Raw genomic sequence first — 26,030 nt, 5'->3', positions numbered from 1 at the left:
GACTTTAAAAGATAAATCAGAAAATCTACATGTAGATCATTCGTAATATAAGGGAATTCTCAAACACAATTCAGCAGACCGTGCATTAAATGACCAACAGAGATTTACAAGTGCATTAATCATGTGACTCCTGGTTAGTGGTCTTAGTCCCACCCATATGCCACCTTTTGCCAGCTAGTCTTTATTTATTTGGACTGTCAATCTGAAAATCAACCTTTGACTTCAGTGCTTCCATACCCTCACCTTCTCACCTTGTCCCACATTTGGTGATGAGTAAGATGTTTGTCTCATGCTTGTTTCATAATAAAAAAACAGCTACAAGTTTATTGTATTTTCTTTTAGGCTCCATATCCATTTTGGTTAAAATATCCTTGAATTAAAATAGTGGTATCAAAGGGAAAATCCATGAATATCAGGTACTCAGCACAGTTACTTAGTTGTGGAACTGTGGAGTTAGTGAGTAGAGATGACAGGAAGAGCTCAGTGTTGTGGCTCAGCTGCCTGCTGCAGCAGAGGCTGAGCTGAGGGAGAGCCTCTTGAAGCTGATCCAACGAGTTATGGGAAACATCAGGGTTGATTCAGATGTGGTTGCCCAAGTGAGTCTCTATTCTCTCCAGATACCACTCCAGGGTCCTCCCTCTTGGGATGCATACTCTGGCAAGAGGCTCCCTCCCCCAGGACAGTTGGGTGGTCCTGTGGTGAAGAATATTGATGGCTGTGAAGGGTAATTGTTTGGATAAGCTCGGCCAGGAGCTTCCTTCTGTAGAGTCCTTAAGAGGAGAGGAGCCATGAAGGGTGGAAGGAAAGGGATGCTCAGGTTATTGGGGGCACAGCCTGTCCTAGGGGGAAACAGATGGAGGCCACAGCACACTCCAGAATGGATTGGACTGTTATACACTTTCTCAGGAGTTGGTTGGTTGGAAGAAGGCAGCATCACAAAGAATAGGGCAGAGAAAGGTGGGGGTCAAACACACTTGCCTAGACTTATTCAGGAGGGATTAAGAAAACTGAAAGAGGCCGGGTGCAGTGGCTCATGCCTGTAATCCCAGCACTTTGGGAGGCTGAGGAGGGCGGATCACCTGAGGTCAGGAGTTCAAGACCAACCTGGTCAAAAGGTGAAACCCTGTCTCTATAAAAATACGAAAATTAGTCGGTCACGATGGTGGGTGCCTGTAATCCCAGCTACTCAGGAGGCTGAGGCAGTAGAATTGCTTGAACCCAGGAGACGGAGGTTGCAGTGAGCCGAGATCATGCCAGTGCACTCCAGGCTGGGCGATAGAGTGAGACTCCATCTCAAAAAACAAAACAAAACAAAACAAAACAAACACTGAAACAAACATGCTTGCCTAGACTTGTTCAGGAGTGGTCAAGAACAGGAGAAAAAGATTCTTCTCCCATCTCTCTTTCCCTCTGCTCCTCTTTCTTGACCAAGAGAAGAAGGCTACGCATTTTCTCAAAGGCAACATATAATCTGCTTCTAAACCAGGGCTGATTTGCCAGCTAGTCTTTATTTATGTGGACTGTCAATCTGAAAATCAATCACAGAATTCCTCTCAATGTTCCTGGGTTTATTCCAGGCTCCCATTCAAGATCTCTGAGCCTGAACTCAGCAACTGAACCCAAATCATTCCCGTTTCTTTCCTATCTGCTATGCTTGCCTTTCAAAACTCCTTTGAGAGGACTCCTTTGCCCAAAACACCATTCAAAATTTGCTTATTCTTCCTCTGGAGGCATCTGGTTGTCACGCCAGAGTTTTCACTTTTGCTTTTTCAGCAAAGCACAGATCTTTTTGTCTAGCATTCCCATTTTAGATGAGCAGTTGGATTTAAAACCTGCACATCTGTGTGTGGGAACTTTAAAAATCCACAACACAGTGGAATAAGAGCTTGACTGTGAAAATAAATGTTTCATTAATTCGATTTTTCATAGATGTCTTTTTTTAAATTAAACCTTATCACTGGCCAAGGAAAAGACATTCTGCAGTAGAAAGAACATGGGCTTTGAAGTGAAACAGGGTTAGCCTGGAATCCTAGCTTTGCTGTTTGACTTTGTGGTAACATTGGGTAGGTCATAACCTTTTTAAATTTCCTCATCGATAAAAGGGGGTCATACTCTGAAGCTGATATGAGGATTATATGAGCTAGTCTGTGTGCAGTCCTTAGGACAGAACCTGGGTCTGCTAAATGCTCCATAAACATTCCTTCTTGTCAGTATGTATCCATGTAAAGCTCTGCACAGAGTCTGCACCAAACAGATGCTCCCCATCTGCCCCCACCTCTTATTTGTCAGTTTTTCTTCTAGCTTAAAGGAGAATGGATTTTACCAAAAACCGAGTCACAGTGTTGCGTTCTTTCTGGGATCTGACCTCTTCTCACTCCCTGCAATAGGTTGAATGGTGGCCCTAAAGATACATTCTCATCTCTATTGCTGGAACCTGTGGCTATTCCCTTATATGGCAAGAGAGTGACTATGACCTTTTATCTGAAAGGATGTGATTAAGTCAAGGACTTTGAGAGGAGTAGTTTATCCTGGATTATCTGGGTGGTCCCTAAATGCAATCACATGCATCCTTAAAGGAGAGGCAGAGGAACTTTGAGACAGGTACACAGAGGAGGGATGCACACAGACGAGGCCAAGTGAGGATGGTGGCAGAGACCAGAGTGATGAGGCCACAGCAGCCAAGGCTGGAAGGACAGGGAAGATTCTTTCCTAAAGGCTCTAGGAGTAGGCCCTCCGCTGACATTTTTTTTTTTTTTTTGAGATGGCGCCTCACTCTGTCACCTGGGCTGGACTGCAGTGGCACAATCTTGACTCACTGCAACCTCCGCCTCCTGGGTTCAAGCAATTCTTGTCCCTCAGCCTCCCAAGTAGTTGGGACTACAGGTGCGTGACACCACATCTGGCTAATATTTTATTTTTACTAGAGTTGGGGTTTCACCATTTTGGCCAGGTTGGTCTCAAACTCTTGATTTCAGGTGATCTGCCTACCTCGGCCTCCCAAAGTGCTGGGATTACAGGTGTGAGCCACTGTGCCCGGCCCGCTGCTGACATTTTCATTTCAGACTTGGCCACCAGAACTGTGAGAAGACATATTTCTGTTGTTTTAAGCTACCCAGCTTGTGATAATTGGTTACAGCAGCCCAGAGACACATACTGTATTAATCTGGGCTGGAAGACAAAGTCCTTCCTCTGCTTTTCCGCAACTCGACCAGAGAAACAATCTGTGCAAGAGGGTGGTCCACGGCCCACACAAGTGCGTGCAAACACACCGCTCAGCATCATCAGGCACATTTCCTCAAAGACCCTGGCAGGGCCAGGCCCTCCTCACCCCCAACAACACAGAGGAGTGGGTGAGGCCCTGAGGCTACCCGGCCCCGCCCCCTTGCCTGTTTGTTTTTTTTTTTTCATTTTCTCTTTGAGGCTTGGGATTCTTTCAGACGCAGCAAAACTTTTCCTTCCAAAAGTCGTGACAAAGCTTACAATGCAAGTATCTTTAGTTACATAATACGTAGACTTTAGCGGGAACCTCTGTGTTCTGTAGTAAATGGCTTTACTACAGGTCGCTTCCTGCGTGTGTGGGCTTTGAGAGGGAACACAGCCAGAAAGAACACGTGGGACCAGAAGAGATGTTGCTATGGTGAAAGCTAAAAGCACAAAAGAGAGTCGAGAGTTCTGAAGACCCAGGCTTCCTCCCTCACAGTTTTACAAAGCCAGCCGGAGACACAGCCCTCATGCCCCTGGCCAGTCAAATAATCTGATCTTTAGGCCTCCCGACAGCTCTGTGAATATGTAATATAGTATTATCCACATTTACGGTCAAGGAGGCAGAAGCCACTGGAGATCAACTAGTTTGTGCAAGTTCATGTAACTAGGAAGAGGGCAGAGACAGGACATGAGCAAATGGCCATCTGTCACCAAGACCCTGGCATGCCTCGTTGCCTCTAGCTAAAGAGAAATATTGAGAAATGCATGTGGAGGGAGTCAGCTTGCCAAATCCACCTCGCTGGAGCCCTGAAGGTCTTTCTGCATCATATTCTTCCACCATTCTCTGGGCAACCATGAGCCAGAGTCAGTGCTAGCCCAGGGATTGGACATGCACAGGAAGCTGCCTTTTGCCCTGTTGTATGGGTGGAGAACACCTGGGCCTCAATCCCCTCTGTTGCTATTTAGTGGGGTGTTGTTATTATTATTAGGAAGGACCCAACTTTGAACCTCTCTGTGCTTTAGTTCCCGCATCTGAAATGTGGAAGAGGGGTAGGTTGAATGACTGGTTCTCAATCTTTGCTGTCCATGAGAACTTCCCAGGGAGTGCTGGTTGGGCCATATCTCACTGCAGTTAAACTGGAATCTCCCTGGGTGGGATTCAAGCATCAGCATTTTCAGAATTTCTTCAGATGATTCTTTTTTCTTTTTTTTGAGACAGAGTCTTGCTCTATTGCCAGGCTGGAGTGCAGTGGCCCGATCTCAGCTCACTGCAACCTCCACCTCCCAGGTTCAAGCAATTCTCCTGCCTCAGCCTCCCGAGTAGCTGGGACTACAGGTGTGTGCCGCCATGCCCAGCTAATTTTTGTATTTTTAGTAGTGACGGGGTTTCACCATGTTGGCCAGGGTGGTCTCAATCTCTTGACCATGTGATCTGCCTACCTCGGTCTCCCAAAGTGCTGGGGTTACAGGCGTGAGCCCTCACGCCCAGGCCAGATGATTCTTAAATACAGCCAATGTGAAAACCAGTGGATTGCCTGATTGCTAAGGTTCTTCCAGATGCAATGTCTTCTGTCCCCATCTGCATGTAAATCCAGTGCTGTTAGGGTTCAATTATCCAGATAGTAACAAGTCATGAAAAACCCTCAACTAAAGCCTCATGCTCAACTTTTCCCGAGAAAGTCACTTCCCTTTGGTTTGTCCAACAATGTAATTAAAATCTGTATAATGGTCTCAACCTCTCATAGTCTTTCATGCTTTTAAGAAACAGGAAGGATTAATGAGGTAATAAAACTATTCAGGAATCGCTTAATTATTATTCTAGGGCTTGCTATAAAGAGTATCCTAGGGTTCTGAAAAAAATAATTAATGTAATTTAATCATCCAGTACTAAGCCCTCATTTAGGACTGCTACATTCAAGCTGAAGGTAGAGAGATGAGTAGTCGTTTGCACTTCAGAAACTCCCAGTCCAAGGTGATAATAACAATAGCAATAATAATAACAGCCGCAGCCAAAATGGGAAAATACTTATTGAATATCAGGCATTGCTGACAGGTGCTTTTTAGATGTTATTTTAGATCCTCACAACAACCTGCTAGGTAAGCATCATTTCCTTCATTATATTGCTGGGGAATCTAAGGCCCAGAGAGGTTAGGTAACTTGCCAAGTTCACACAGCTAAGAAGTAGCTGATCTGCCATTCTGGTCTATGTCTATAAGATTTAAAATCCCATGCTCTTTCCACCATATGATAAAACCTCTAGAAAGAGAGAAAGGATTGAGAAATAGAGATAAACATGGTAGGGAGAGGGTTAACTTCCATGGGAGAGATTTGCGCCCAGGTGGAGGAATTGCTGTGAATCGCTCACATGAAAGGTGTTATAAGAAAATCAGTCTTGTAATTCTATATCTTAACTATGTTTGGGGCTCAATCCTGTTAGAAGGTATAACACTGGAACATGTACATTCATTATGAAGAGCTAGTTCTTCTTCAGTCAGTCCCAGCTCCCTCCAATTATTCTTCAAAAATAAACCCATTGTGTGTTTCATGGCTCAGCAACGTCATTTTTTAGCCAGTGTGAGCTCTTTGGTTCTTAGCAGATTTTCACTTTTACTGACTGCATCAGTGATATAAAATGTACCAGGAGGAGAGGATGGTGGTGGGCACAGCTGTGACAACCCCTTTCTCTACGGTGTTAAGATCCAAACGCGGTATGAGCCGGCACTTTCTGAAGGCGCGCGGGCACACACACACACACACACACACACACACACACACACACGAACACTATTCCAAATGAGCTAAGACCTGGAGAACACACTATATACATACATACATTAGCTAACTCAGGAATCTAAATAAAAATTTATTTTTGGAGAAACCCACTGGGGTAAAATAATTCACCCACAATGCCAAATGTAGCTTGAGGGGTATTAAACATGCTATGGCCTAGAGCAGGGAAAGGGAAAAAAGAATGAAGCAATACATTTTCTTAATGAGGCTTTTTCAAACCACCATTTCGTGTTGTAGCCCAAACAGATAAAATCACCAAAGGAACTTAGGATCTTGAAGAATATTCAGAGACTGTAGAAAGTGGTTTAAATATTAGATATTTAAGAAAAGATTCTAAAAAATATTTATTATGTTTATAAAATGGAAATTTCACATTCATACTAAAAAAATATTTACAATTACACATAAGTATTACGTGAAGATGTGTATAAACACATTGCACATGCAAAATGTATACACATAGACCATATGGCCAAATACATGGTATTATAAGGATGAGTTGATTTTACAGCAACATTTTGATGTGGAAAATTACCTCCACTCCAGAAATTATAAGTAAGGAGGATATACCCTGTCGCTGCAAATAATAGCATAGGGATATGTCATTACACAACCTTGGATGAGATAACATATCAACCCGACATAAATACAGGCAACATCTATTCCTGAAGGAATAAAAAAATGCTTATGAAGATATAGCAATGAGATACAGGGCTAATAGAATGATTAAAAAAAAGTGATGTGTTCTTACACTGCTTACTCTAATTTTTAAAAAAGACTTGCAAAAAACAGAATAAAGACGACACTATCTGAAATAGTGTGCTTGAAATCCAATTTTTAAAATTTGAAGGTAGGAATACTTCAACAAGATCATAAGCTTATACAACAAATCATAAGCTTATTTTTCTGTTTCAGATGCTTATCAAAGAAGCAAACATTTTGAACAGGTTTGTTTTCTAGGTAAAATCCTCTTTCCACATCCTACATAGCAAATACTCATGCACACACACACGCGCACACACACACGCACACTTCTCTTTCTCTCCTTACAACTGCAAATCCATACCATGGGACTAAGGATGCTAACACCAAAGAATGTGTTAAAGCAACATTTTACCTCTTTGCTGATCAAACACAGAAGGGGTGCTGAAATCCATGGTAGCCTGTCTCATCATTTACCATCAGAATGGCAAAAAGCATCCAGGTCTCTAGAGAGGAGAAAACACCATCTCAAACATTACAGTCAACGTGACAGTCAGAGGCAGCATCGTTTGCCAAGACCTCTGTTTCAGAATTAAATGTGCACCAGAGCTGCAGGTTGTTGTCCAGGCAAGTGATGAAAATTGGTAAATGCTATTCCTGTAAATACCTGCTAGGAAAAGAGTTACTCTATGGCCTTATTCATCAGCTGTACTTGGGCATAATACCCCCTTCACCCCCAAATAAATAAACACAATTACTCAAACTCTAAAAAGATAGTAATTATATGGGCCACCTGCCTTGGATCTGGGCTGGGGAAACACAGCAGATCACGGAGCTTCAGCAGCTGGAATGTCGCTTTACACCAACAGAAATCTGAATGGGTGAGTGAGGATTCACAGGGCCAGACAGAGCATGTGCAAAGCTGCCAATGCAGTTCGCATTCGGCTGTGCTCTTGGCGGAGCGAGAACTGCATTTGGGTCATGTGAGCAGAGAGTGCCATCTCAATGGAATAGGATGTAAATATTGTAGCAGGAGGCTGCTGGCCATGTGCTGTGTGGAGTAATTATCCATGTTGGCAGTCTTCTTCACTCCCCTTTCAGTTCCATTCTCCAACTGACAGGGAGGATGGGGAAAGGCGTCATTTGAAAGGTGACATTTCAAGGCTCGAGTGTCTGTGGTGATAACATTAAAACAGTCTGCAGTCACAAGGGAGTGTATTGTAGCATTATATGTGGTAAAACCTGAAAAATCACCTGAACGTACCTCATTCAGGAAGCGGTTAAGTAAATGGTGGTAAATTCGTACTCTAGATTTAAAAATCTGACATAAATAAATCTGTGTAGTTATCTGGTGACATGTCACTAATCTATTGTTAAATGAAAGAAACAAGTTATATATTTCATTTGTTCACATTTTAATAAAACCAGAAGCCACTCACTGTATACATTATAATGTTCACATATTCAGGGCAACACTGAAAAAGATGTAAAAAGATACATACTGCTAATATTGGTTCCTTCAGGCCAGTGTAATTAGAGTAGATTTCTAACTTGTTCTGCAGCAATCTCTGTATTTTTGGTTTGTTAATAACCAGTATCTATTATCTTATATTTGTAATAAAAATATGGTATAATAAATTCAAACAAAAATCTACATTCTAGGCACAACCAGATTTTTGGATAAGTCAAACAGCCATATAGTAGATGCTTTTATAAATGCTATTGATAGTGGTAATAACTGTTTTCTTTTTAACTTAATTAGTGTGTGATTGTGGAAATAAAAGCAGAAACCATTTTCCTCCGTACATGGCCACCTTTGTTTTGATATGGACTGATCTAGTGTATAATTTGTGTTCTTTGATAGGCAGTCTCCTTATTTCTCTCCTGCCTCATATTTTCTCAGTGCCTATCATTAATTTTCCATCAACAAATTGGGGGGCCTCTCTTCTTTGTGACAATACTCACTCAAAAGTACTATTCATTCTCCTTTCCCACATCAGCCCCTCCCCTCAACATGCCCTGCGTTCTTTTTATTTAAAAACACAGGCAGAACATATGTCTTACAAATAATTACCCAAAATGTGCTCCTTAGATAAATCTCTTAAATTTCCCAACACCAGTTTCTTGCATTAACCATGAGAGCCAGACTTAGGGGCTGCGAGTGGATTGAGGAGGAAATTGAGAATTACATCAGCAGATCCTCAGCTAAGGAGAGATGGCTCCAGCTCACCTGACTGACAGAGGTAAAAGGGGTTTTTACCATTCAGTCCCAAACATGAGAAAAACAAAGGGTTTAGATGAGCTTCCCTTTCATTCACTTGTTCATTAATTCATCAGTTGTTAAGGAAGGAGTCCTATGCTCCAATCATTTCTACAGGCAATAGAAAGGCAAGACAGGAAATGTTCCCATATTCAATGAGCTTACACTCATGGGTGCAACTTCTGCTCCTGGCCATGCTGGAGTAATAGGAACCGGATTCACCCTTCTTCCTTAAACAACTGGAAAATTGGGCAAAATAGGTCAAACAGTTTTCGGACAACAGAAAGCACAGGACACGGATCTTTGAGAGAAGATAAACAAATGAGGTCAGTGTGAATCCCCAGCTTGCTATCTGGGGAGAGTTTCCAGGCTGCAGCACATGGAGGGGATAGAGGGCTGAATGGTTTGTGGAAGGGCCCACAGAAAGGAATGTCCTCGTTCTAGTCCTCAGAACCTATGAATATGACCTTATTTGGAAAAGGAGTCTTTGCAGATGCAATTTAGTTAAGAGTCTTAAGTTGAAATCATCCTGCATTATACTGGTGGGCCCTGTATCCAACCACAAACGCCCTTATAAGAGACACGCAGAGAGAGGTGGAGGAGGCCACGTGGGCCTAGTGGCAGAGAGGTGAATGATGCAACCACAAGCTAAGGAACACTTGCAGCCACCAGAAGCTGGAAGAAGTATGGAACAGGCTGTCCCTTAGAGCCTTCAGAAGGAGGAGGCCCTGTTGACACCTTGAGTTCAAAATTCTAGTCCCCAGAACTGTGGGAGAATAAATTTCTGTTGTTTTGAGCCACCAAACTGGTGATGATTTGTTACAATGGCTTCAGGAAACTAATACAAAAGAGGAACTCTCAAAATAAATGCAGTCTCTAAAATGATTACAAAACCAAATTAAAATATACAGGCATTTTCATGTTTGGAAAAGGGTTGCTTTGGGCTCATTTTGAAGAAAGGCAGTCAAAGAGAGTGGAAAGGGCATGAACTTGGGTTTGTCTTTTGTTAGGTGTGTGATTAGGAGAAGTTGATGCTGTGCAGGTGAGCCCCCAAATTGGGACTTAGCCTGAAGGATTCTTGGCTTTGCCCATGAAAGAATTAAAAGGGAAGCCCATGGTGGAGACAGTAACTTTTACTGAAGCAGCAGTGTACACTACAGCAGCAGCAGAGGTACCGCTCCTTGTGGATAAGGGCTATCCCACGGGCGCTGTGCCTGGAGGAGCAGTGTATGGGATGTTGGCAGATGTATTTAGACCCATTTTAATTACATGCTAATTAAGAGGTGGGCTGCTCAGAACTTTCTGAAAAAGGAGCAGGGAGTTTCTGCAACCCGGTAAGGTAAGCATTTGTAAACTGTCATGGTGTTAGTGGGAGTGTCTTTATGCTACTAAGCAGTGAGGGCAGCTAGAGGTTGCTCTCCTTACCATCTTCTGGTTTTGGCTGGCTTCTTCACTGCACCCTGTTTCAACCAGATCCTGCTCTAAGCAGCAGGGATGCAACCAGGCGTCTTGACCAGTGCTTGGAAAACAAGTCCTGCTGATCTACCTCACAGTAACATAATTTTTTGAGCCTCAGTGTCTTAACCTGTGGCATGGGAATCCCACTCTCTAACTTCTTGTGAGAGCTGACTATTATTCAGTCCACTTCCGGGGCGGCAAACGTAAGAGTTCTTTTTTTCTTTCTTTCTTTTGAGATGGAGTTTCGCTCTTGTCACCCAGGCTGGAGTACAATGGTGTGATCTGAGCTCACTGCAACCTCTGCCTCCCTTATTCAAGCGATTCTCCTCCCTCAGCCTCCCGAGTAGCTGGGATTACAGGCACGTGCCACCATGTCCAGCAAATTTTTTTTTTGTATTTTTAGTAGAGACAGGGTTTCTCCATGTTGGTCAGGCAGGTCTCAAACTCCTGACCTCAGGTGATCCGCCTGCCTTGGCCTCCCAAAGTGCTGGGATTACAGGTATGAGCCACTGCGCCTGGCCAAGATAGTTCTTTCTATACAACCAAGGCCAGTGTACAATAAGATATGGTTGTTTCTTCAAGGCCAGTGTACAATAAGATATGGTTGTCTCTTCTTTTGTTTTTGAGACAGGAGACAGGATCAGGCTCTGTCACCCAGACTGGAGTATAGTGGTGTGATCTGGGCTCACTGCAACCTCTACCTCCCAGCCTTAATCAATCCTCCCACCTCAGCCTCCTGGGTAGCTGGGACTATAGGCACATGCCATACTGGGCTAATTTTTGTATTTTTTGTAGAGACAGGGTTTCATCTTGTTACCCAGGCTAGTCTTGAACTACTGAGCTCAAGCGATCCGCCCACCTTGGCCCCCTAAGGTGCTAGCTTTACAGGCGTGAGCTACCGTATGGAGCCTTCACATTCATTTTGATTAAAGCACTTATTCACGCCTATCCGGTGCCTGTGGTGCATTAACTTTGATCTACAATGCAGGAGATGAGGAGAGGACAAGGTCTGTGGTTATGCAAAATCCGTTTCCTTCCTTTCTAGTTCTTTCCTCACCACTCTCCCTCCCTTCCCAACATCCAGCCACACTGGTCTGTATTTAAACACACAGTTCCCTTTTCCATGCCCTAAAGACTGCTATTCTGTCTCTCCTTGGAATGCTGTTTCCCCTACTCAGTGCGACCACCGAGCTCTCTCTGACAACATTATCCAAAATAGTCCTCCACTCTCATGTCCCACCAGTCACTTCCTTTTTCAGAATGCTGCTTTGTGAATTTTCAAAGAGAAATAGCCCTGTTAGGGAAATAAGGCTTTTGCCCATACCGTGACAACTGTCTAGCCCAATGCTTCTGAGCCTAGCTGTAGTGAAAAATCTGATTTTTGAATTTCCAAACCATCATGCATTCTGAAAATATGATAAAAATTAATAGAAACATAAAAGTAGGAGTTAGAGAATACAAGCCCTAATTTTTATTATTAGAGTCAACAGGCATACTATTACATGCCAATAATAAGGCTGGGTATGGCAACTTGCATGTGTAATCCCAGCATTTTGGGAGACTGAAGCAGGAGGCTCACTTGAGACCAGGTGTTCAAGGCTGCTGGGATCTATGACTCCACTACTGCACTTCAACCTGAGCAACAGAATGAGATCGTTTCTAAAATATATAAAGAATATTAGGGCCAGACACAGTGAGAGGTGACAACGTGCTAGCAGCCCTTGCTCGCTCTTGGCGCCTCCTCGGCCTTGGTGTCCACTCTGGCCACGTTTGAGGAGCCCTTCCATCCCCCACTGCAATGTGGGAGCCCCTCTCTGGGCTGGCCGAGGCTGGAACCGGCTCCCTCTGCTGGAAGGTGTGGAGGGAAAGGCAGGGCGGGAACTGGGGCTGTGTGCGGTGCTCGCAGGCCAGCGTGAGTGATGGGCGCTGGCTTGGCAGATGGGCGCGGGCTGGGCGGGCGGGTCTCACACATGGAGCTGCCAGCAGGCCAGCACCACTGGCCCTGGGCAGTGAGGGGCTTAGCACCCGGACCAGCAGCTGTGGAGGGTATGCCAGGTCCCACAGCACTGCCAGCCCACCCGTGCCTTGCTCAAATTCACCCTGGGCCTAAGCCGCCTCCCTGCGGGGGCAGGTCTCCAGACATGCAGCCCCTCATGCCCGAGCCCTCAGGAGCCTCCCTGACAGCCACCGCCCCCTGCTCTGTGCCCTCGGTTCAATCTACTGTACAAAGGCTGAGAAGTGCAGGCGGGGGCACTGGGACTGACAGGCAGCTCTGCCCCCGCCCCATGCTGTATCCACTAGGCAAAGCCAGCTGAGCTCCTGAGTCGGGTGGGGACTTGGAGAACTTTTATGTCTAGCTGAAGGATTGTATATGCACCAATCAGCACTCTGTGTCTAGCCCTGAGTTTGTGGATACACCAATCAGCACTCTGTATCTAGCTAATCTGCTGGGGACTTGGAGAACTTTCATGTCTAGCTGGAGGATTGTAAATGCACCAATCAGCACTGTGTCTAGCTCAGGGATTGTAAATGCACCAATCAGCACCCTGTCAAAATGGACCAATCAGCTTTCTGTAAGATGGACCAATCAGCTCTCTGTAAAATGGACCAATCAGCAGGATGTGGGTGGGGCCGGATAAGGGAATAAAAGCAGGCTGGGGAAACTGGCACGGGCAACGCTGTGCAGTCCCTTTCTACATTCTGGAAGCTTTGGTTTTTTTACTCTTTGCTATAAATTTTGTCGCTGCTGGCTCTTTGGGTATGCACTGGCTTTATGAGCTATAGCACTCACTGTGAAGGTGTGCAGTTTCACTTCTGCAGCTTCACTCCTGAGGCCAGTGAGACCATGAACCCACTAGGAGGAATGGACAACTCCGGACGGGAGGAACGAACGACTCCAGAGGCACTGCCTTAAGAGTTGTAACGCTCCTGAAGGTCTGCAGCTTTACTCCTGAAGTCAGCCAGACCAGGAACCCACCAGAAGGAAGAAACTCCGAACACGTCCAAACATCAGAAGGGACAAACTCCAGACTCACTATCTTTGAGAACTGTAATACTCACTGCAAGGGTCCACGGCTTCATTCTTGAAGTCAGTGAGACCAAGAACCTACCAATTCTGGACATAGCAGTAGCTCATGCCTGTAATCTGAGCACTTTGGGAGGCCAAGGCAGGAGGACTGCTTGAACCCAGGAGTTTGAGACTAGCCTGGGCAACATTGTGACACCTTGTCTCTACAAAATAAAAGTTAAAAATCAGCTGGGCATGGTGGCATGTGCCTGTCGTCCCTGCTACTGGGGAAGTTTGAGGTGGGAAGATTGCGTGAACTTGGGAGGTGGAGGCTGGAGTGAGCCATGATCACGCCAATGCACTCATGATAAGAGTAAAATTCCGTCAGAAAAGAAAATCAGAACAAACATACTACAAAAAGAATGTTAAAAACTGTGGGGCCGGGTGTCGTGGCTCGTGCCTGTAATCCCAGCACTTTAGGAGGCCAAGGCACGCCAATCATGAGGTCAGGAGTTTGAGAACAGCCTGATCAGCGTGATGAAATCCTGTCTCTGCTAAAAATACAAGTATTAGCCAAGCTTGGTGGAGCAGGCCTGTAATCCCAGCTACTCCGGAGGCTGAAGAGGGAGAATCGGTTGAACCTGGGAGGTGGAGGTTGCAGTGAGCCGAGATCGTGCAGTTGTGCTCCAGCCTGGCCAGCAGAGTGAGCCTGTCTAAAACAAACAAAAAACTGCACATTTTTCACTGAACGTGCAATTTAGTAGTAGTAATCTGTGCTGTTCAATAGTCACTAGGTACATGTGGCTATTTAAATTTAAGTTAATTAAAATGAAATACAATTAAAAATTCAGCTCATTAATCGCAGTTGCCACTGTGATTTTACTTTGTCATGATTAAAATATTTTCCTCTTAACTTTTATTTTAGATTCAGGGGGTACATGTGCAGGTTTATTATATGGGAATATTGTATGATGATGAGGTTTGGGGTACACCTGATCTTGTCACCCAGGTAGTGAACATAGTACCCAATAGTTTTTTAACCCTTGCTCCCCTCCCTCAATCCCCCCAATTAGTCCCCAGCGTCTATTGCTCCATGAGTACCCAATGTTTAGTTCCCACTTAAAAGCAAAAATATGGTATTCGGTTTTCTCTTCCTGTGCTAATTTGCTTAGGATAACAGCCCCAGCTGTATACTGCTGCGAAGAACATGATTTTATTCTTTTTATGGCTGCAAGGTTTTAGTAGTTTTTTTTGTTTTGTTTTTTGTTTTTGAGATCGGATCTCAATAGGGTGCCCAGGCTGTACAGTGGCGCAAACATGGCTCACTGCAGCCTTGACCTCCCAGGCTAAAGTGATCCTCCTCCACTAGCCCCCCAAGTAGCTGGAACTACAGGTGTGCACCACCATGCCCAGCTATTTTTTCTTTTTTTTTTGTAGAGATGGGGTCTCGCCTTGTTGTCCATGCTGGTCTCAAACTCCTAAGCGCAATGACCTGCCCACCTCAGCCTCCCAAACTATTGGGATTACAGGTGTGAACCACCACACTCGGCCTATGGCTGCGAAGTTTTGTGCTTTGAGAAATGCGGGTAAGTCATGAGAAGACAAGCTACAGACAGGGAGAAAGTATTTGTAAAACACAAATCCAATAAAGGACTTGCACCCAGAATATATAAAATCCTCAAAACTTAATAGTAAAAAAAAAAAAAAAATGCCCAGTTTTAAAAAAGTTCTAAGATTTGAATCAATAGTTCATCAAAGAATAAATACCAAAGGTAAATAAGCACATGAAAAAATGCTTAGCATCATTTGTCATTAGAAAAATGTAAATTAAAATTGCAATGAAATACCACTGTGCACCAATTGGAATAGCTTTAAAGAGAAGCAACTAAGATTGCACCATATGCTGGTGAGGATGTTGGAACTCTCATACATTGCTGCTGAAGGAGGACAAAATGGTGCAACCATTTTGGAAAACAGTTTTGTAGTTTCTTATAAAGTTAAACATAAATATGGCCCAGCAATGCAGTCCCCAGGTATTTAATTTAGAGAAATGAAGCCATATGTTTGCACAAACACTTGTTTATGAATGTTTATAGTGGCTTCATTACTACCCAAAACTGAAAACAACCTCAATATGCATTGACTGGTGAATGGATAAACAAACTATGGTACATTTATATGATGGAATACTACTTAGCAATAAAAAGGAACGAGCTATACTACTTAGCAATAAAAAGGAATGAGCTACTGATATGTTCAATTAATGGATAAATCTTTAGTGTATGATGCTGAGTTAAAGAACCCAGACACAAAAGGCTACATACTGTATGATTCCACATATAAGGCATTCTGGCAAAAAGTGGAGACAGAAATCAGATGAGTGATTTCCAGGGAATGGACTACAGAGGAACAGGATGGAACTTTTGGAGTGACAGAAATATTCTATATCTTGATTGTGGTGATGGTTACATATCCTGTATTCATTTGTCAAACTCATAGAACTAAACATCTGAAAAGGGTGCATTTTACTAAATGTAAGTCATACCTCAATAAACCTGAAAGAATCAGCAATATGAATCTTCTTAACCTGGATTTAAAAATAATTGTTAAAAATGAAAATAATTGGAACTAGGAGAATTAAAAAATGAATAAATGCTTACTTTATTCATATATTTATATGGTTTTAGAGTATGGTTGACAAACTAACCCTAAAATGTCACATATATAACACCGTCCTACTGTGCATGACTTTTCATGCACATTTGACAATGCCCAGCTGGTCTACACCACAGTGAGACAAGTCTGCCATCACAGGCTTGAAGGTTGTAGCAATGTGAAATTGCTGTAACCATCTCTAAGTGGTTACATGTAAAAGTACTTTCAATTTGTATACTTAACTTGTCATAAACGAGTGATAAACCAGCATCTCGTGGACTGGCAGCAGCCACAGCCCACACTTTGAGTACTGCTGGTCGAAATCTCTCTTTCCTTGACTTTTCCCATGGTGGGCTGCTTCTTACCATTCAGGTCTCTGCTCAGACAGCCTTCCCTGACTTTCCTATTCTATCTAAAGGGGTCAGCTGCCTTCCTTCTCAATTTCAATTATAGTTTAAAAAAACTCCTCATTTTTGCCTTCTTATAATTATCACCATCTGTACTTAACTTGTAATTCATTGTGTCTTCATTGTCTGTCTTTCTGTAGCAGATACTGTCAGTCCCTATACTGGTTAATGTGCTTCAGCTGGCTTTCAAAGGTCAGCATGTACATTTTGGTCTGAGAGTATTTTTTCAGAATGCAGAAGGTCACTTTGCCAGCTCTGAGGATGGGCAAGAAGTGCCAGGGAATTAATCAACCCCCTCCCCAACCCACAACAATCCTCAACCAGTGACTCTCAGGAGCTGGTCTATAAACACCAGCTTCCCTGCTCTTGGATAGGATGATTCTGAGGCATGGTGTTTTACTCCATTTGCCATTTCCCTTTCAGGGTTAAATTCCATTGCCACCTGTGAGAACAGGTCTAGTAATGTTATTTGTGTGGGCTGCTGTTTCCTCTCTATATTACTTTCCCACTTTCCTACTGATACTTCCTGCACTTCTCAATAAGTTACTTGCATTGGAATCATTGTCTCAGGGTCTGCTTCTAGGGAAACCCAAATTAAAACTTTTCTCCACAAGAGGGTAAATTTCACAAGGGCAGGGTCTTTGTCTACTCTTTCTTTGTCTGCTTTGTCCACTGCGTGTCCCTACAGCCTAGCACAGAGAGGGGCACAAAGGAGGTGCTCAATACATTTCAGTGCATGAGGGAAACTTCACTGAAGAACTTTCCTTGCCCAAGCTGACAAGTTGCTCACTTAAAATGTAACATGGGAACCCAATTAACCATCCTTCATGGGGTAAGAACTTTCTGACAAGAACTTCTGTAGTCCTTGAAATTTTCTAGTCTAAACAAGAAACCATATATTTGAGGATTGGTTCTAGGGTTTCTGGAATTGGCTCTCAAATCCGATTAAATTTAAGGATTCTAATAGCTCTATTTCTAGGAGTAAAGACAGCATTGATAGTCCATGGTGTGAAGTGGTAATAGAGATATGCAAAAAATCTGCACTGAATATTCCTAATTAATCACTAGACACAACAGGCAAGGAGTTGGGTGACTGTGTAGATGATACCCTCAAACAGTTTTGGAAACTTAGTGAATATGGCTGGTTGCTCCTAATGTCACTGGACAAAGTGATAAAAGAAAAGGACTAGCTCAGAGATTCTAATTCCCAGCTCAGGTGCCATATAGATGACTTGGAGGTGTGTATGTGTACCCTGAAGGAGAGTCTTACCTCTTGTAGCCACCAGGCTGAGGATGCTGAAAATCAAATGCAGACTCTAGCTGCCTGAATTACAATGCAAATTGAACTCCTGAATTACAATGCAAGTTAAACTCCCAGCTTCACGGGATGTTTGCTGTTAAAGTGAGGAAATTCATTGGGAAAGTAGAGGATACTGTAAATTGGATAGAGACATGTAAGAAGACCCTGATGAAGCTGGGGGACATTGAGCATCTAAACTCTGAGCAGTCTTATTTGCCAGTGGAAGTGGACTCCCAATCCCTAGTAGAAGCAGCTTCCCCATCTCCAGTGGTAGCAGCCTCTCCACCTCAGTCTGAGAAGATTGACCCTCAATTGCCTGAGGAAACTGTATTGGCCTCCCTTGAGGCAGTCGCCATGCACATCAATGCTGATTCTCCTCAGGAGCCACCCCCATTATTCCTCTGCTTCTAGACCTATAGCTAGACTCAAGCACTAGCAGCCCCTAAAGGTGAGGTGCAGAGTGTGACCCATGAAGAGGTACATTGTGTTCCAAAATAATTACTTGAGCTTCCTAAAAATGCAGGAAACATGGGAATGGATACTAAGGGAGTGAGATAACGGTAAAAGGAACATAAAGTTAGATCGAGTTGAATTTATTGATATTAACTCATTAAGCAGAAATTCTGCATTTACAGTTGCAGCTTAGGCAGTTATAAAGAGTTCTGACAGTCTGGTTAGTTGGCTGAAACATGGACCAAAAAGTGGTCCAGGGTGAGCAAATTTGAAATAGCGGACTTGCCTTGGTTTAATGTGGAAGAGATTCAAAGGCTTAGGGAGATTGGAATGTCAGAGTGGATTTGTTATTTAAGAACTACTCACCCACACTGGGAGGGTCTAGAAGACATACTTTCAGCAGTACTGTGAGGAATAGGAATAAATCTGTGAGGAGAACCCCAGCATCTTTGAAGAGCTCTGTGATTGCTCTTCTCTGCAGACCACATCTTACAGTGAAAACTACAGTCATTGAATTGGGAAACCTAAATGCAGTGGGAATAATTGGATCCCAGGATGGCAGGGCTCAACTGCCAAGGATAAGGTGGGCATAGTTACTCTTGTGAAAAACAATAGAATCAGGGGACCCCAAACTCACTATGCCACAGGGAAATTTAAGCTTGAGAACTGAGTCATGCAAAAAGCTGTCTTCTTTCTCCCCAAACAGATAGCTGTATTTTCACATGCTGACTTTATCATATGTAAAATGTACAGTTACTACGCATGAGAGAAATGTGTAATTGCTTTTTTCCCTATTCCCTCTTTTAACATGTAATATGTAGATTCACTTAGTGCTAATCAGAGCCTCAAAAAGGTGACCACTTGCTTCATTGCCTATCCTCTCTCCTTTTTTTCCTTCTTCTTCTGCTTGCTCTTTCCTCTTTAAATACTCAAGTTCCTAAAACTCTCTTTGGAAAAAGCCCAGGTCACAGATCCCACTGTGACCTGTGTTTTCTTTTTCCTGGTTGCATCCTCAACCTTGGCAAAATAAACCTGCAGTCAATTGAGATCTACCTCAGTCACTCTTTGGTTTATGCTGTAATGGACAGCAGAGGTCCCAGCAGCAATCAGAGTTGTCTGAGTCATAGTGTTATGCCCAGACTGTTTTTTTCCCGAAGAAGACCACTAGAGTCCAGAGTCAAAGCCAAGCGGCAAGGATCTTTACTGCAAGTTCGAACTTGGTCCCTCTGCTCCACAGCATACAAGAGGGCCCTGAACGATGCATGTGCCCGCTTTTTATAGCCCGATGTAAACAGGATATGTAAGGTTACAGAGGAACAAGGGAATTCTTTTGGTTAACATTTTAAGTTATACAATTAGCAGTTTTCTATTGGTTCCCACGCTTTCAGTAAAACCACTCCACAAACGGTTGTGTCCTTATTGGGGACTCTCCAGTTGGTGTTTGTACTGGGCCCAGGACTGAGATATATGGAAGAATGTGTTTGTACTGGGCCCAGGAAGTTGAGACAAAAGATATATGGAGGAATGTGTTTGTACTGGGCCCAGGAAGTTGAGACAAAAGATATATGGAGGAATGTGTTTGTACTGGGCCCAGGACTGAGATATATGTTTGATCTCTTTCAATAGAAACCTATGGCAATGGCTAGTTGATCATGGCATTTCTCAAAGTAAAATAGATAGGAAGGCTACGAAATTCTTAATCTGCATAAGCAGAAAAGCTCTAGGTTAAGTGAACAAAAGTCTAAAATGAATCATAAAAACAGAGAATCATGATCCCTCAATTAATTCCCAGAATTGAGCCTGCTTAAAAACCTAGAACCCCTTAAATGAAGGGGAAGCTGGATCCCTTGAGGAAAGGCCCTGGTACACTACTAAGTATTTATACTGTTAATCTTTCTCTCAGTTTTCCCCAAAAGAGATGCATGGCCTTTGTACTAGGGTAACTGTGCATTGAGAAAAGAGAAATAATCAGACCTCTCAGGGTTTACTGGACATTGGTTCTGAGCTGACACTAATTTCAGGAGACTCAAAATATCACTGTGGTCTGCCAGTCAGAGGAGGGACTTTTGGAGGTCATGTGGTTAATGGGGTTTCAGCTCAGATCCATCTCACAGTGAGTCTAATGGGCCCCAATGCCATCCTGTGGCCATTTCCCCAGTTCTGGATGCACAATTAGAGTAGACATACTTAGCAGCTCACAAAATCTCTACATTGGTTCCTTGAACTGTGGAGTAAGGGCTGTTATGGTGGGAAAGGCCAAGTGGAAGCCACTAGAACTGTGTCTACCTAGGAAAATACTAAACCAAAAGCAATACGACATTTCTGGGGGAACTGTAGAGGTCATAAAGGACTTGAAGGATGCAGGGGTGGTGATTCCCACCACATCTCCATTCAACTCTCCAATATGCTTTCCAATTTGGCAGAAGACAGGTGGATCCTCGAGACAACAGTGGATGATCGTAAGCTTAACCAGGTGGCAACTCCAATTGCAGCTGTTGTTCAGATATGGTTTTATTCCTTGAGCAAATTAAAACACTCTGTGATACATAGTATGCAGTTACTGCTCTGGAAAATGCTTTTTTCTCTCAATACCTATTAGTAAAGACCACCAGAAACAGTTTATTTTCAGGTGACAACACAACAGTCTTGAGGAACGTAAATGCAAAAATTCTCAACAAAACACTAGCAAACCGAATCTAGTAGCACATTAAAAAGTTAATCCACCATGATCAAGAGGGTTTTATCCTTAGCATGCGAGGCTGATTCAACGTATGCCAATCAGTAAATGTCATTCATCACATACACGGACCTAAAACAAAAACCACACGATCATCTTACTAGATCAGAAAAGAATTTCAATAATATTCAACACCCCTACATGTTTAAAACCCTAAACAAAGTAGGCATTGAAGGAATATACCTCAAAATAATAAGAGCCATCTAAGACAAACTCACTTACTGAATGGGCAACCTAGTATAGGCAGGACTATACTGTATTCTGGAAGCATTCCCTCTGAGAACTGGAACAAGACAAAGATTCCTACTCTCACTGCACGTATTCAACATAGTACTGGACGTTCTAGACAGAGCAATCAGGCAAGAGAAAGAAATAAAAGGCATCCAAACAGAAAAGAGGAAGTCAAACTATCTCTGTTTGCAGATGATATGATTTTATACCTAGAAAACCTCGTATTTTCTCTGCCCCAAAGCTCCTAGTTTGGTAAACAACTTCAGCAAAGTTTCAGGATACAAAATCAATGTACAAAAATTAGTAGCATATCTATATACCAACAACATCCAAGTTGAGTGCCAAAACAAGAATGCAGTCTCATTCACAACAGCCACACACATACACACATACATACATATACACACACACAGACACACACACATACACAATGCCTAGGAATACAGCTAACCAGGGAGGTGAAAGATCTCTACAATGAGAATTATCTTTCGAATAAATTCTTTTATTATTCTTTTCTGAAAGAAATCAGGGATGACACAAATGAAAAAACATTCCATGCTTATGGATAGGAAGAATCAATATTGTTAAAATGGCCATACTGTCCAAAGCAATTTATAGATTGAATGCTATTCTTATCAATTTATCAATGACAGTTTTCACAGAATTAGAGAAAAATTAGAAAAATTTTTAGAATTGTTAAGAATTTTTAGAATTAGAAAAAAACTATTGTAAAATTTATATGAAACCAAAAGAGCCTGAATAGCCAAAGCAATCCTGAGCAAAAAGAACAAAGCTGAAGGCGTCACATTACCCAACTTCAAACTATACAACAAGGTTACAGTAACCCAAACAGCATGATACTGGTACCAAAACAGACATATAGACCAATGGAACAGAACAGAGAGCCCACAAATAATGCTGTACATCTACAACCATCTGATCTTCAATAAAGTTGACAAAAACAAGCAATGGAGAAAGGACTGTTCAATAAATGGTGCTGGGATAACTGGCTAGCGACATGCAGAAGATTGGAACTGGACCCCCTTCCTTACACCATGTACAAAATCAACTCAAGATGGATTAAAGACTTAAATGTAAAACCTAAAACTATAAAAATCCTGGAAGATAACCTAGGAAATACCATTCTGGACATAGGCCCTGACAAAAATGCCTATGCCTATGATGTCTTTCATGACAAAGACACCAAAGCAATTACAACAAAAGCAAAAATTGAAAAATGGTACACAATTAAATGAAAGAGCTCCTGCACAGCAAAAGAAACTATCAACAGAGTAAACAGACAACCTACAGAATGGGAGAAAATATTTTCAAATTATGCATCTGACAGAGGTCTAATATCCAGAATCTATAAGCAACTTAAACACATTTATAAGCAAGAAACAATCCCATTAAAAAACAGGCAAAGGACATAAATGGACACTTTTTTTTTAAGACAAGGTCTCACTTTGTCACCCAGGTTAGAGTACAGTGGTGTGATCTCAGCTTACAGTAACCTCCACCTCCCAGGTTCAACCAATCCTTCTGCCTCAGCCCCAAAAGTAGCTGGGACTACAGGTGCATGCCATCACGTCTGGCTAACCTTTTTGTACTGTTTTGTAGAGACCGGGTTTCACCACATTGGCCAGGCTGGTCTCAAATTTCTGAGCTCGAGCAATCTGCCCACCTCAGCCTCCCAAAGTGCTAGGATTACAGGCGTGAGATAATGTGCTTGGAAATGAATAGACACTTTTTAAAAAGACATACATGTAACCAGCAAGCATATGAAAAAATGCTCAACATCACTAATCATTAGAGAAATGCAAATCAAAAACCACAATGAGACTCATCTCACATCAGTCAGAGTGGCTATTATTAAAAAGTCAAAAAGTAGCAGATGCTAGAAAGGTTGTGGAGAAAAGAGAACACTTATATACTATTGGTGGGAATGTAAATTAATTCAGCCACTCTGGAAAGTAGTTTGGAGATTTCTCAAATAACTTAAAATAGAACTACTATTTGATCCAGCAATCTCATTATTGGGTATTTACCTAAATGAATATAAATTGTTTTACCATAAAGATACATACATGTGTATGTTCATCACAACATTATTCACAATAGCAAAGACATAGAATGAACCTAAATGCCAATCAATGGTAGACTGGATAAAGAAATTGTGGTACATATATACCATGGAATACTATGCAGTTATGAGAAAGAATGAGATAACGTCCTCTGCAGCAGCATGGATGGAGCTGGAGGCCATTATCCTAAGTGAGCTAATGTAGAAAAGGAAAACCAAATACTACATGTTCTCATTTATAAATGGGAGTTAAACATCAAGTACACATGGACACAAAGAAGAGAATGATGTGTACTATGTGTACTAGAGGTGGGAGGCTGGGAGAAGGGTGAGGATCAAAAAACTACCTATTGGGTACTATGCTCATTTCCTGGGTGATGAAATAATCTGTCCACCAAACTCTGATGACATGCAATTTGCCAATATAACAAACCTACCATGTACCCTTGAAACTAAAATAAAAAATAAATAAATAACTTTATTTCTCAACATAAGCTTCATCAAGCTCAAGAGACTTTGGTAAGTGATGGTAACAGATGTTTAGTACATCCCTAAGGAACTGGGGGTCCTGAGAATTTAACCATGTCAGTGGAGTCTTTTTTACATTATTAACTGAAGAAAAATGGCTGCCCTTTACAGATTTTTGTAAGATTAATAAACAACAACAAGAATTCAGAAGACACTGTAAGGTAGAGATGCCTACTGATTTCCCATTGAAACTGTCACAAAATTGCCCTTGTTTGATGAGAGGAAAGAGTAGAAGCATTGTTGTGGTGAAGGACTCTGGTGAAGCATTCCTGGGCTTCTTTCTGAAACCTTGGCTCAACACTCTTAATAAGCAGATGTTATTGTTTTTTGGCCCTCCAGAAAGTCAACAAGTAAAATGCCTAGAGCATTCCAAAAAACTGTTGCCATGACCTTTGCTCTCGACTGGTCCACTTTTGCTTTTTGACTGGGCCACTTCCACCTCTTGGTAGCCATTGCATTGATAGTGCTTTGTCTTCAGGGTTGTATTGATAAAGCCATGTTCCGTTTTCTGTTACAATTCTTTCGGGAAATGCTTCAGGATCTTGATCACTTGTTTGAAATTTCCACTGATGGCATTATAGACTCTGAGCTCTCGGAGCCCTTTAGGCAGATCTTCAGACTGGACAAGTTTGTCTTCGGTCAGAGTAGCATTGGGAACAACAGGGTCAAGGGGTCTACACAGAAGGTGCAGAGCTGGTGGAGAAAGTGCTGGGTGTTGTGAGGAAGGAGGCTGAGAGTTGTGACTGCCTACAAGGTTTCCAGCTGAACCACTCCATGGGTAGGGAGACTGGGTCTGGGATGGGTTCTCTTTTCATCAGCAAGATCTGGGAGGAGTACTCAGAGAGGAAAACAAATACAGCTTAAAAATTTAAAAATAAAATTTCCACTGAAATATTTGCTTTTGTCTGCACGTGACTTGGGTGCAACAGCTTCGGCATCCAGCAAGTGGAAAGTTTCCTTAATTTTAATTTTTCAGTCAGAATTGTGTAAGCTGAACCAATTGATATGTCTATGCTATTAGTTATTGTTTCTGCTGTTAATCATAATTTCTTTTCAATTAAGATATAAACAAGTTGAATTTTTTCCTTGCAAATTGAAATGGATGATCTGCTGTTTCAGGCTTCATTTCCAAAATGGTCTCGTCCTTTCTTAAAATGAGTTATTCATTGATAAACGACTGATTTCTTTGGGAGCACTGAGCTCATAAACTTTTCATAAAGGATCAATGATTTTGCCATTCTTCCACTCAAAATTCACCATAAATTTAATGTTTGTTCTTGTTTCAATTTTAGCAGGATTGAGCTCATAAACTTTTCATAAAGGATCAATGATTTCACCATTCTTCCACTCAAACTTCACCATAAATTTAACATTTGTTCTTGTTTTTAGCAGCATTCATGTTGCTCTGATAGAGGCTCTTTTCAAACTGAAATCTTAAGCTTCTTAGTGCCGTCAACTGGATCTTGTTAAGACATGTTATAACAAGTTAGTATGAGTTTATTTTTGTGTAAAAAAGTTGAAATTCATGCATAGTTTTTTCATCATACCTATTTTCTATGAACTATTTGAAGACCCCTCATACGTAGATGTACAAATAACATACTGATATGGTTAGGCTTTGTGTCCCCACCCAAATCTCATCTTGAACTGTAATCCTCATAATCCTTACATGTCAAGGGAGAGACTAGGTGGAGGTAATTGGATAATGGGGGTGGTTTCCCCCGTGCTGTTCTTGTGATAGAGAGTGATTTCTCATGAGATCTGATGGTTTTATAAGGGGCTGTTCCTCCTTTGCTCAGCACTTCTCCTTCCTGCCACCTTGTGAAGAAGGTGCCTTGCTTCCCCTTTGCCTTCTGCCATGATTGTAAGTTTCCTGAGGCCTCCCCAGCCATGCTGAACTGCAAGTCAATTAAACTCCTTTCCTTTATAAATTACCCAGTCTCAGGCAGTTTTTATAGCAGTGTGAAAATGGACATTATAATACAGTAAACTGGTACTTCAGATAGTGGAGTGCTACTACAAAGATACCAAAAAATGTGGAAGTGACTTTGGAACTGGGTAATAGGTGGAGGTTGGAACAGTTTGAAGGGCTCAGAAGAAAACAGGAAAATGTGGGAAAGCTTGGAACTTCCTAGAGACTTGTTGAATAGCTTTGACCAAAATGCTGATAGTGATAGGGGTAGTGAAGTTCAGGCTGAGGTGTCTTAGACGGAG

At 42.3% G+C, this 26,030-nt stretch overlaps 1 protein-coding gene across 1 annotated transcript in view; it reads right to left on the bottom strand.

Moving 5' to 3' along the window:
* ANKRD55 (ankyrin repeat domain 55) overlaps positions 1-7,613 on the bottom strand; it is a 129,696-nt gene extending 122,083 nt beyond the window's left edge. Inside the window, exons 1-2 of the mRNA XM_023210435.1 lie at positions 7,495-7,613; positions 7,113-7,203 (exon numbers count right to left, since the gene is read on the bottom strand). Coding sequence (XP_023066203.1) covers positions 7,113-7,170 — 58 coding nt within the window. The 5' untranslated portion in view covers positions 7,171-7,203; positions 7,495-7,613. The remainder of the gene's footprint in view (positions 1-7,112; positions 7,204-7,494) is intronic.
* Positions 7,614-26,030: the final 18,417 nt, after the last annotated feature.

This window comes from Piliocolobus tephrosceles, chromosome 4, assembly GCF_002776525.5.
Source record: "Piliocolobus tephrosceles isolate RC106 chromosome 4, ASM277652v3, whole genome shotgun sequence".
Lineage (NCBI taxonomy): Eukaryota > Metazoa > Chordata > Mammalia > Primates > Cercopithecidae > Piliocolobus > Piliocolobus tephrosceles.
This window is presented reverse-complemented; position numbering and strand designations above follow the sequence as displayed.